This window comes from Acanthaster planci, linkage group LG14 (assembly GCF_054643075.1).
Source record: "Acanthaster planci isolate LZ-2023a linkage group LG14, COTS_SCS, whole genome shotgun sequence".
NCBI lineage: Eukaryota > Metazoa > Echinodermata > Asteroidea > Valvatida > Acanthasteridae > Acanthaster > Acanthaster planci.
In genome coordinates this window covers 14,894,395-14,908,040 of record NC_141790.1, presented here as the reverse complement: position 1 = coordinate 14,908,040, position 13,646 = coordinate 14,894,395, and the positions used below count along the sequence as shown (strand labels likewise).

At 44.3% G+C, this 13,646-nt stretch overlaps 1 protein-coding gene across 1 annotated transcript in view; it reads right to left on the bottom strand.

Annotated features, from left to right (window-relative positions):
• Positions 1 to 13,646, bottom strand: part of LOC110977838 (glypican-6-like) — a 52,491-nt gene that overhangs the window by 18,205 nt on the left and 20,640 nt on the right. Inside the window, exon 3 of the mRNA XM_022232315.2 lies at positions 6,582 to 6,973. Coding sequence (XP_022088007.2) covers positions 6,582 to 6,973 — 392 coding nt within the window. The remainder of the gene's footprint in view (positions 1 to 6,581; positions 6,974 to 13,646) is intronic.

Genomic DNA, 13,646 nt, shown 5'->3' with positions numbered 1-13,646 from the left:
AGTCCCGACGTGGCTTTTTAGCACAGGCTGCTGCACTACCATGTCCTGGAAGCAGGATCTAAAGGTGTCCGATATCAGTAGGATGTACCCTTGGGTACCGGCTGAACATTCACACAGGCTCATTGAGGCACTGTCTGTTTGTCTACCTGTCACTTTCCTCTCGCCCAGCGTGATACGCCACAGTCAACCTCCTCATGTTCCCATCCGCATCGCCTTGTGGTCCTTGCTCCTACGTGTTGACAAGCCCCCCTTGTCCATGCTACCATCATGCCCCATCTCCCCCCACAGATAATGAGCCGGCTCTTCCTTCCCCACCATTAGGCAATAATGTCTCAACGCCTTCACACTTTTCCGCACGAGTTCCGGCAGGGCGGGAGGGATGAAGACATCCATGCATAGATGATGCTTCAACTTTATTTTTTTTCCTTTGAGGAAACCGGGAATGATGCGAGACGAGATCCTGCTCACGTTAGAACATTAACAGTGCTTGCTCAGGGGACTGGTGGCTACTGTACAATAACATCGTGGGAAAGTTTGTTTCCGGATGATGCTCTCTCTACTGACGGCTTCAACTGAGAGCCTCTTCCAGTGCTAAAAGTACGTAAGATGCTCTACTGGGACTCCTGCAAAAGCTAACGAGGATGCCGTTTTCGGCCAGGTGATAAGAACCAGGTGAGGACATCCGATGGCACATTCAAACCCTTTGCCCCCATCAAATTCAGTCTTGGGGGTGAACGTGGCAATAATGTTTGCAGCCAGATTCAAACCAGATGGGGGGGACTACACTGTCGCATGAGCAGCACACCACTAATTCAACAAGGATCGCATGAGGGCAGCATGACCAGTGCGTGGGAGAATGCCCTCACTTGGTACATGTAGAAATAGGCCAGTTCATCATTTCAAAGAGGCAAGGTCATCTGGGATAAAACACCTCATGTCACCTGATCATACCAGTTCAGTGCAGGAGTTGGCACTCAGCAATCTCACAAGCACGTGCTAATTATCCCACCTGACCTTCAATACACTTCATTTTGTATGCACTCTTGGAGTACAGACTTGATTCACTGTAACAGTTTACCCCCGGAGGAAGACAATATGTAACAAGTCATAGGCCAGAATAAACACCAACAGTATGTACTAGGGCAAGAACCCATCAAATATGACATCCTTTGGAATGACAGTCACCGATTTCTTCCCCTTTCTTTTATGAGTTTAAAATCCAATAGACAGTAAATTCTGTCTCGTTGAGGAACTTTGGCCAGGCTGTGGGTAATCACAGATGATCCCTCCTCCTTCAAAAACAGACATCAGTGTCATCACCTCCATATCTCCTTGCAGGCGTCTCAGTCCTCATCTCCCACTAATGGATGAGCTGTTATCAAAACAATTAGCCGGTTCCCGCCTCATTGCACATCCTTGGCTGCGCTCTCTCGCTTTCACTCTCCTGCTTCCCCCGCACATTTCCCCCTAGAACACATCCTCTGGGGGTGGCAACTGCTGCTGTTGTTGATTCCTCATTAGTTTAGTTCCCATCCCCTGGGGGGAGGTAGCCGAGTCTTGGTGTTTTACTGTGTCTGCCGACTATGACAACAGTATGCAGAAATACCAGGGCAAGTTATGCAAGGAGACAGGGGGACAGAACATTCACAGTGAATTCTCATCTCCTCGTCACTCACACTAAAATATAAATTCCCCATTTTGTTGAATTTCCAAGTTTACATGTAAATTGACTGCCTCCAGTACAATCTTTCAACCTATTACCCTTCAAACTGGTGCTGAAGAAGATGGTTACCAGATCACCAATAAAACGCACCCTGCTACAGAAAACCCCCACATTTCACTTTTTCAGGATTTCCATGCAAGCTGACAGTGCAGCGACTGTTTCGATGGCCGGTCACAAGAAAGTTTAACGTCAATCCGCATAAAGCGGTTAAACACGGCATGAGAAGAGGAGCAATGGACCGACACTGGGTAATAGACGAGGCTTGATGAGCCAGCATATATGCTGACAGGAACACTTCACTTCTTCAGGCAGAACGATACAGACAACTGAAACACTTGGGACAGGGTTCTTTTTCCAAATTAGACGTCGGAATAAACCAAAATTATGCACACATGGAGACTGCCCAAGCATCGTGAAATACGAGGCTGCTGTCTTCAACTGCTGCCGTCTTATTTTCTGCTCATGTACAAAGTGTCCAATTTGAACAGGTAAAAATTTGCCTCTTGTTTATGCTTTGAAGGAAAAGCTGCCTCGAGAGAGATTAAATTCCAGAGCAGCGCCAGTTTTCCCATCAACTCATAATCCACCTTTCTTGAGCACAATACTCCTTCCCAAAGACAGGAATAGGCTGTCTTGCAGCCACTGAGGTCAACGAGGGGTCATTGCCATGGCGATCGGCTCTGTCGGCATCTTCCCTGGCCAAGTCGGTCGGGATCGCTGCCGTTTGATGTCCAGCATCTGTTTAGGTTTGTGAGAAAGCATCTCAAGAGCCGGCCAGTCTGGCTGTGATTGTGAGCCTGCCCGACATTATAATGTGAAATCACTCGAGGCTTTTTACGTGGCAAACTCAGCGAAAGCTCACGCACACGGAACAGTACATGTAGGATGAAGTGCAAGGCTGTGTCACATGTTCAAGTCCATTTTTATGATCGCTGAACTTTGAACAACTTGTGTTCTGACATGATTTCCTCAAAATGATAAATGATGCTGTTGTTAAGAGTGTTTCAATAAGGGAGGGAGCCCTGTGTCAAGTTATAAGACAGAAATGCTTTGCTCAAGCCCTGCATACCGGCAACTGGAAAATGTGCTCAGTGACATCATTACTTGTTTCTGTAGATCAATAAATTTTTTTTTTTTTTTAACTGAAATCAGTTTAATCTCAAGAGCAGAAGCTTTTGACTCAAAAGCCATGAGGAAAGCTTGATGATTTTCGGTTTATTTTAATGTTCCTAAACCCTGAGGTAGGCTACATGTACAGGTTTCCAATCTGCACCCTGCTGAACCTGCAGATGAGAAGCCAACTCATCCAACAAACAGGTAGAATCAAAGAGATTAAAAAAAAAACAGATCAGTAGAATCCAACCGAAACAAATGTTCCAGCGAATGCCAGTGGCCGAGTTAGGGCTACCAAGGGACGTTTTGGCGAACACCAAATTAGCATACAATGTCCCAGTTCGCTGCAAACTTACTGTACCTCGACTGAAATCGCCCTGAGAGAGTGAAAGGGACGGTTTGTATAAGACTTAAGAGATCTTACAGTTTGCCACACTCTGCCTTGACATGACGGTGTAAACATGTGTACATGTATGCATGATTTCGTACCACTTCATGTACCGTACACCTGCCAAAGTGCTTCAGGTGCAGATTACATGTACACATGAAACTTCATTCTTCCTTCACCACCCCCTCCCCCCCAAAAAAATTCTTCCAACAAGCTCCTGGCGGGACCACCGCCAGGTGAAGAAGTCACAGCCAGAGCAGTTGCAATAACACACGGAGAAATGGGAGGGGGGGTCTGGCTTGTTTACGTTACTCAAATATTGCCCGCAATCTTGAACCCTGCCAGTGTAAACAGTCGTCCCTGTGATTACAAGGAGTATGATAGATAAATGTTCCCCCCTGACATTAACCGCAGGCAAACAAGTTAGGATCTCCATGTCACGGCAGATTTCAGAACAATTTCAATATTTTCCTTTCTTTTTTGTTTAATTTCATCTTTTCATGGTTACAAATCGCCATGCAGGAATACAATGTAGGGAGAGGCATTTTTCTGCTGCCAGAAACAGTCGTCAATTTTTGAGACTTGTCAACTTAATTGCAATTTTCAGGTTCACACTATCTTTACGTAAACAATCCTGGTACAAAACAAGGGTATTTTTCATGACACTGTCCCAACGGACGGCCGCATGTAAAAGCGGGTACCAGTATGTAATCATGCAAATTTTTATATCGCCTCATCAAAAGCTTGCGTTAACTATTAAGAGTATTTGGCTCAACGACAAAAATGTTGCATGAAATGCACAGCAATAGCAGCATGTCAACTAACATACATGTATAACTGGTATTGCATGTACATGTATTTGTACACTGAAGTGAATGCTAAAAAACCACATGGCTTCCTAGCCATGGGTAGACACATCCATCTAATTTCGGTGTTCATTTTCTGATATGATTGTTTGTTTTTCCAAACCCTCCACAAGTGGATTTAGAAATTAACTAGAGTTGTCTCTGAAATGGACTTTAACAAATGTCAATCCTGCACTTGGTTTATGGTACAGAGTGCACGACGGAGACAATTCTGAAATCGTGCAACCTCCCAAAAAAACTGATTTCTTTAAAAATAAAAAAACCCTGAAATCTGGACAATTCTGAGATATCACACCTCTGAAAAAAATGACAATTCATGTCTTGAGGACACTGACTTCATGATACAACTGGAAAGGTTCTGTGAACTAGAGGCACACGTCTTTGTACCTTAATATAAACGTACATCTCCACGAGGGAATACGATACGTAATTAGAAACTATCGATATCGTAAGCCATTACTGATTTATGACACTGCGGTCATTATTCACTATCCCATCATGCACTTGTTGTTCATTCCTGTGGACGTGAGTTCGCGGTGCGCCGGTCACGTCTATCGATCCTCTGGGTGGGTCCAGTCGCTGACGTGGGTGCAAAGCTAGACGACACAAAGAGCTCTGATCAATACACACAAGTGTTACCCTGCTAACAAGTGCTGCATGATGTTTTCACGGCAACGTGCCGATCTTGGGGTTTTTTCCCCCCTCCAGTGTCTGTTGGTTGGTCGGTCACCGGGGAAAGGGGGGGAACCCCTGTCTCCAGTCACACTGTCATTAACTTTGAACTGGGGATGTTCACAAACAGCTGCACGCTTGAAGAGAAGAATTCCTTCAGTCAGAGGGCACTTTCACTTTTGTGACACCTATCTTGTCATGTGAAAATGTCACTTATGTGCACACTGCATGGCAGCTCTGATGTCTATTCAACTTTACATGTGCAATTTGGTATTGCAATTTCGTACGCACATTTGCTGAAGCATTTGCTAAAATGAGCAGTGCAAGGAAATTCTATCAAGGAAAAATCACTGAACCAAGAGATACATCACTGTACTTTCCAGCTGCCAAAGCCTATATTATCAGATCTCAATGTATGAATTTGTTTCCTGGAAAATCCATCCTAACTCTTTAAAATCTGGCAGATTTGCCCAACTGGTCTGATCGCCACGGGAGGAAAGCCTGGGGTCTGCACAAACCACAGAAGTTAAGAGGGACAATGTCAAAATGAACTTGGATTTGTCCCAAAAAATGACCTGCACAATCACCAACGTTGGACTCCTCTGCACTGACCATGCAGAGCTCACAAATCATAGAAGAACTTGCTGCCAGTGGGCACAGGGAGTGAACGTCAGTGGGGGGTCACATGAATTGACCTTTCCTTTCCAATCAGTATACACTGGTCCCGGTCCGCATCTCAATCAAGCAATCATCACCGGGAGTCAGTCGGGCATTTGGGCATTCCTCCACGGACATCCTACTGGTGCATTCACCCCTCCCCACCTCCCCCCCAGTGGAGCAGAGGAACATTTTGTGGAGCACGGGGTAGGGGGAATCAATCCGCAGCGGGGAGGGAAAGAGGTGGTTTAGGGCAGCGTCGCTCCATTCCAAATCACTCAGCGGTGCAAGCCAACGATGAACGTGACTCCGTGATGCGGTCCCCCCCCATCCATTCGGGCTCAAGCGTCCAGTGCAGCATTCATATATACAGGCTCAGAAGATTAACGGCCCGAAGGGTCATAACGACAGAGCGATGCCCATGATTTGACTCCATGGCTTGTTTTTTTCTTTTTTCCCCCCACATGTATATACTTCCCTGGCCTTTACCTACAGAGAAGCTGCGGGTCACATCAAGTGCATACTTCGGTATTTAACTACAGAATTTATTTCGGTGAACAACCTGCTGGGGGGGGCCATTATGCAACATTTCATCACTTTCCCACCACTGGGGTTTTTCCCCTCATTTTTCCCCCCCTGACCTTTTGTCGGGGTGGAATGGGGCGACCACACGCAACTGTGAAATTTATTTATGTAAGTTTGCCTTCGGGCAACCTCCATGCACTCTCGTACCAGGCAGCGGCAAGGCGGCTGGGAAGTTGCTGTGTTGCATAAGAAATGCCACAAACTTTACAAATTTTGTTTTTGGCCTCGGGTTTGGCGAGTATTAGAAAGTGGGCCACGCTGCGAGTGGCCTCTTGACCAATCACAGCCTGGGACTGAAATCATGTGACTGTAACACACTAAGTTGTCAAGACAGCATGCATATTTTACATTTAGGATAAAAAACTCATGGCTGGGAGCAAACCCTCAAAGCAAAACAGGCACTGAACCCACTCTGGGCAAGGAAAATTTCAGTGGCTTTAGATGCATCTGAAATTTTTCACTTTGCAAGTAAATAATGGTAACTCCTCCTGCTGGCCCTCTGTACCTGTAAGTGAAAATTTCAACTGCAGCAGCAAAGATTCAAAAGTAAAGGAACAGCGAAATCAACCGTACACACCTCTGACACTTGGGAGATCACGTCCCGGCCGACGGACAGCCCCTGGACAAATGTCCGGGCCACAATGAACGCCCGCTTGACGTGGAGCGTTAGCTTCTGGGGCACATCGCCAAAGGGCTTGAGCTCGGCCGTGTGCTCAGCCACGCACTCCCAGAAGGCGTCTGTGTACTCATAGTTGGGGTTGAGCAGGACGAACATCCGCCGCAGCAGCTCCGTGAAGAAGTCCTCCATGGTCTCAGCCAGGTCCAGGTCCCGACCGTGGTAGTACCGGCGAAAGTTCTCAAAGAGCTCATCAAAGAACTCAGAGTTCTGCTGGTATAGCGACCCGTAGGTTTCTGTGAACATGTAGCGGAGATCCAATTGACCCCTATCGATCAACTCTTTGAAAAAATCTGCAACAGAACAAAACCAGAGACGACATTTAGATACCATGATGTACACTTTCAGAAAAAAAAAACAAAAACAAAGCCCAAGACGCAACTGCTCTCCGTTGTGTCGTAATGTCGAATTTCTTCCAAACCTAAATCTACAAACTGGTTCGAAGTATTTTGAAGGACACGCACAAGCTCTAACTGTACTTTTGTACACTACCGCACATTTCATGTTCCGATTCAATAAATACGGACAATCTGCAAATGGTCTGCTTTCATAATGATGCCATGTTTGCGGACTGATGCAAAATGGCTCTAAAGCACAAAAACCTGACGGGTGCTGGGGTGGGGGAGGAGTCCACGTTGTGGTGGCCACACAAGTCGTTCCAAAGGATGGATGGATGGCCACTTTTTCTGTTACTTTTTCTGACAGAATCTAATATCCGGCCCAAATGTAGGAAACTAGCCATACTGATGGACATCAGTGGACAGCCTGGCATGACTCTGTACTGCGTTCTTATCTTGGCGGGAAATCACTCGGATGGAATGGTACCAATCTCCTCCCCCTCCCCCCAGTACCAGGGGATCTGGGGGACTCTCTTATGAGTGGGCTCGGCTTCCCTGCCGAAGGGTGAATGCTTACTCTGAAATAAGGAACTGCCATAAATTAACACCTTAGATATTTACATACTTGATCTGTCAAAGGGTTCAATCACGAGACAAATGGACGTGAATCATGCAGTACAGCACTCTGTAACAGTTGAGACTTTGTGAAGACTGAATTATTCATATAGACGTACAGCCAGTGACTACATCGGATCACTGTCATAACATCGCCTAGCTAACCCAATGCTTTGTCAAGAGGTGCTGAGCGAGGAAGGCAAGACGTCACAAACGTTATCAAGGCTTCGTCATGCTTCAATCAGGAAGGGGTCAATTAATGGTGTCATTAGCTTGAAGACTCGCCACTACAACTTTCAAGTCCCTTCTCACTTATCACACTCATTTATTTCTGTTTCATTTGACTGGCTCCATTCACTTGTGCATACGAGTTCAGATGAATTTTAAACAAAATAGGCAGTCCAGAAATACGCCTTAAAAAAACCAACTTGTCTACAAGTGCCTCAAAGTTCTTACAATTCATACATTGTATACGCATAAACATTTTACCTTCATTTTACAAACGGCTGATGGAACAAAATCCACCAATGCAGTTGGATGTACATATTCATGGAGATAAGTTGGACCGGCCCTCACAGTGTCAAGGGGAACATTTCTTTCATTATGAAAGTTGAGACCGAGTCGTTGCAGGGGGGGAAAAATTTTCCCCCATAAAGTTTCTGGTCCCAATAACATCTTTATTTCAACGCATGTGTTGTCCTCATAACCGGGTAACAAGCATAACGTGCGTGCACAAACTTTACAGGTCCTTTGAACATTCTAATACCTGACAACAAACCAAACCATATCAATCAGTTCATGGACATTACGTTGACAGATATGCATGAATGAACATGTACACTTTCCCCGGAGGAAACTGCACAGTACATTTACAAACAACTTTACTAGTAGGTGGGTAATTCCAGAAAGTAGGGGTCCAAATGTGTGACTTTTTGTGTCCCTGTTACATCTGACCTTTGTGATTGGGCATGGAAATATCAACGGAATTGATTTCAAACTATTACTATTTGTTTGGCAGATAATTTGCATTAATTAACTCTTGGAAATTGGAAAATGTGTTCTGAACTTACAAAATCATATGTCAGATGTGACAGGGAAACGAAGAAAAAAAAAAAGATGGACCCCTAATTTCTGGAATTACCCACGTACATGTACCGGTATATAACCACGAAACTGTTGCCTAATTACACTGCACTCATGTACACAAACTGAGCGCCCAGAGTTCTTTACATAACTAAAATTAATGAATAGTGCCCAAGTAGATGTGCTCAATCACACCAGTGAATATTCTTTTTTTCTCCCGGGCAGTTCAAAATCATATGGAAATCATTTCCATACATGCAGGAAGTGTCTGATTTCCAGATTCATCCAGTCTAAATGCAGGGGGGGAAAAATTGAGGAATGTAATAGCGATCATTACAAGGACCTGGGTCACTGCAGTGGCAATTTCATCTTTTACGTGATTGATTAAGACAAATTGCTGCTGACAGATATTGATGCATACGTGTACCGGTAGGCCCATCTGTATGATTATCAGTGATTAGCATATATTATGCATATTGCCACGGCAACTGCCCCCCTGCTCTTAACCAAGAATATGGGGGGAGGAGGGAGAGAATACTGAATGAGTCACACTAGATTTGCACCAGTCCGTTCTGCATATTCACCGTCAAAATAGTCATGGTACCGTACTTCTGCACACAAAAATTTTAATGAATGATTTCCATTTGAGACATACGGTTACATGTTCTTTGACAAGTTGCCACCGATGGATGGCATCAGAGTGCCGGTACACGTACAGGTACCTGAATAAAGGACACTTGAAAGATAAAACTGAGAATGGCTTCCAACATCAATCTGGCCAACAAAAGAATCCCCGCCAAACACTGAATTCAAAGAAACTGGATTACTAAATAGACTTAAAAATCTTAAATGGTGATGCAATAAAGTTCTCATGCTTGAAGCTATTAAAGTGAAACTTTTATGTACGCATTTGTCCTCATGTACACAAAATGTACTCCAGTTATGCAACTTTTTTTTCCGTTGGTAATTAGTGGGACTTTGTGTTTAGAGCAGCCATGGGGTAAGTGAGGGACTTGTGCCAGTCTAGCCATGACTATTACATCTGCAATGCCTCTATTGTTATGATAAGGCCTTACTGGACAATGCTTGACTCACACCAAGAGCTCAGAGGAAATGTGCTGAGTGTGTCTTCAAGGATATCACCTCAAACCAGTGTGAATCAACACTCCACGAGTTACACTCTGTGTTTGCTTTGACAGGGCAGCTCTACGGTATGTCGGTTGGGCAGTCCATGCCCGAATCTTTTAGTTTTGAATTTGAAAGCTTCGTCTGTAAAAGGTGCACCAGATCGGTGGCAGACCACTGGGTTTGACCCACAGACCGATTGTTTATACTTGTCATTTGTCGACGGTGGAGCAAAAATAAACAAAAGAAGCAACCACCAAAAAATGAGCAACACATAAGGAATGCAATTTCTTCAGCAAATCAGCCACCCAAGGGTTCTTAACGTGTCCAGCTGCCCGACATTGCTGAAATGTACAATTTGTCAAGAACGCCAGTGCACTTTCCACAATGGCGCACATCTCTGCACTGTGTGTTCTGTACACACACGAGTGTATGCTCAACTCAGCTATGTGTTCAGCTGTTATCATCACTGAGAATTTGATACGAGCATATCACGCCGAGCAATCTAAACATTTGTACAGCATTACAGCTCAATACACCTTCATTGAGAGACCTATTTAATGCCACTACTTTATCACGACTACCATGTAATTAAAAAAAAAAAAGAAAGGGGACAGCGCTGCGCGTCAGAACAGAACCGACGAATCCCGGGATCATCCAGATTAAACTAAATTGAAATTTTTTTTCCCCTGTGCTGGGGCAAGGTTGCAAGGGTTGATTAATGTTCATGATATTGGAAGGTGGCGGCGTGACCGAGATTGATTAGAATAAGATCGTCCCCGATTGTTTGTCATCCGTACCCGCGAACACAGCAGCGAGGGATCGAAGATCAAGTGGCCAATAACTGGTGGTGTCCCGTTGGTAGCCACACCGTGGAGTGGGTGACACCGAAGGCATACATGTACGGCAAAGGTTTAACCAATGCTTCTGATTTGGACACGTGCAACCTCCCAAAGCAGATCATTTCACAGGCTAAACATCTAATTACCATACGTAACACAAGACCCAGCAAACGTCTTGCAGCAAGGCGTTTTTCAGGGCATGTACATGTACAAAGTACAGGATATACATGTACATATGTACATGTAAATACAGTACATGCACATGTAGGGCCACATGAACCACACAGTACATGTACATTCTTATGGAGTACTATGCAATGTTCACACTTAACTCACAGGTCCAGCGTATTGAAATAGAGGGATTCCAATACGACGCTTTTAGCGTCGATCTGCGCACTTCTGCGTTTGAAAACGAGGCTGTATGTGTCAGCTTCAATTCTTAATACGATCAAACGATTGAAAGTAAGGAGTTAAGACACAAAATACATAAAGGTGTGTTAAATTCAGACTTTTCAGGCTCCAAATTTTTGTTGAAGAGCCTTTCAGAATGACTCGACGCATGAAATCAAAGGAAAAAACAATGGCAATTTACCGCGAACTAACGTACTAATGTATCTTGTGCAGTGGGTGTGGTTTAAACTGAAGTGGCGTCACACTTACGAACCGGATACTCCATGTACTGTGTGGACTCCGCGGGCGCGTGACGAAGTTCAACACAGAGAGCCTCGGTTTCGATGCGGATATGCGCAAATGGGGCTAATGTGAAATCCATCTATTGAAAGCAAAGTTACATGTAACTCTTCATTTTAGAACTTGAGGGTAGGAATATAAGCAACAAAAATAAATTTCACGGCAAATAAGTAACCATCTGCTCTAATGAATAATTTCGTATTTGTGATTAAATACACTTCCGTGTTGTAAGCTTGACCTGGAAAAAATAATGAAAGGAAGGCTCAGGCTGCACCACCGACAGTTTACACCTTACAGAACAGATTCAGGGCACAAGATCAAAAATGGCTTCCTCATGAATGAGGCCTGTATTGGTAAGACAGTTGGGATGTACCCTTTTATCCTGAGTACCTTATTTTTCTTCTACATGTACATCGATAGTTTGGGCATACACTATTATCCCTTCATACAATTTGCGAGCATTATCCTCTAACTTCCCCGGCTAAGTTCTTCACGGTGCAATCCCTAAAGAGGCCACACACACAGTGCGTAGACCAGTACCTATTACCAGACGGGGTATTAGGATCGCTACTCATTCCATGAAGGGGCTCTACCATAATTCCTCAACCAATGACGAGTATCTTGAGGCAACAGACTACACCAAACGGCTGGCGCGATGTTGTTTTTGCATTTATCCGCTGCTCAGATCTTGCAGCTTCAGGATACAGAAGCATCCCTGACTTTTTTTTGGGGGGGGGGAGTTGCGAGTGTTGTCAGCTTGTCTTATCAAACGTCCCGTAATCCAACTACTTGCTAAGGTGCCTCCCTGCCCCCTCCCTGCTGACCGATGAGATCTCTCCATCCCCCCAAAGAAGAGGACAAAACATCCCCGCTATGCTCAGCCAGCCTGCTTGTACAAGAAAGGAAAAATCCATCTATCTTTGATCCGCCCAGAAGGTCGTTTATTTAACCCGGAGCGTTGATACTTGTCTGCAAAAGCTGTAGGAGACTACCTTCAATCTGATAAGTATACATGAACACATATCTTGACTATCTAAGGTGACATTTGTGTCACGTGTACCGGTACATATATATGTTTGTCCCGTCAAACAAGATTTTCACTTTTGCAAAAGGGTCAAGAATGTCAACTTCTTCAACTTGCAGCAGATTCGTCCAGCCTGCAGAGTAATTTTCAGGTGCTGACAAGTTGTAAAAGATCCTCTTACCGGTGTTTTGTAAGTGCTTTTCAATCGCAACAACAAAGCCCTTCATCGCTCTACTAGTTACTCCAAACAACAAAGGGCCTTTTTTTTTTTATTTCCTCTCCGGGCTGTGGGTCCAATGAATAAAGGGGGATCCGGCACCCTGTGAAAAGTGGGATAGCAATGTTCTGGCCGCTTTGGGTGGATATTAAGTATCATTGATTTCTCGCATGGGTAAGGTTTTTCACCGGTCGAGGACTTTTTGACAGTTGCACAATTATTTCTGTCTGCACTGGGGAAGTTTGGGTTAAAAATAGATGAGTGGTCACAACTCTACAAAAATGGGTAATTAACGAGTTGTGAACCATAAAAAGAGAGATTGACAGGATCGTTTGCTTTTAGGGGGGCCTTTTTTTTTTCTAGTTTTAAAATGACAATAATAGTGCAAAATTCAGCAAAACAACGACAGCATAATAAAACAGGAATACACTAATGCTACACAGGGTTTATGGAGCAAATTTTATTGTTTGAGGTTTATAGTGTATTCTTTGCTTCTGGTTTCTCCGTAGGCACTGAAGGACACATACTGTTGAACAAACATAGAACAGTTGTGAAAGCCATCCACTTGCTTTTCTCAACACTGCCATTTAATGATTCCTTGCAGAGCCACTCCCGTAAAAACTTCTCTGGCGTAAATAACACAGTCTCAGCCGGGATTTTTTTTTATATATATATATACTGACGCAAAGTCAAAACGCAATCGAGCACACGCACGCCGACGTGAAATTAGGATTATCGACAATGAAGACGATTTGCATATCGAGGGCGGACAGGACAACGCGAATCTTGTTATGTGCATGAGCCTTGGGATGGTATTACACACTAAACAAAGTCTGGCCACAAACATGGAAAGCTATCTTCCCCTCCCCCCGCTTGGGGGAATAGAAATGCCAATTAACCTACTTACCCAATTCACCTCTCCACAAGTTAGATATCTCAGGCAGTTTTCAGATAAAGGCCGACGATCGAGACCAATCTTTTTATTTTCAAATCCATCGTGAAATTATTGCCTCAGCAATTAACAAGAATTTG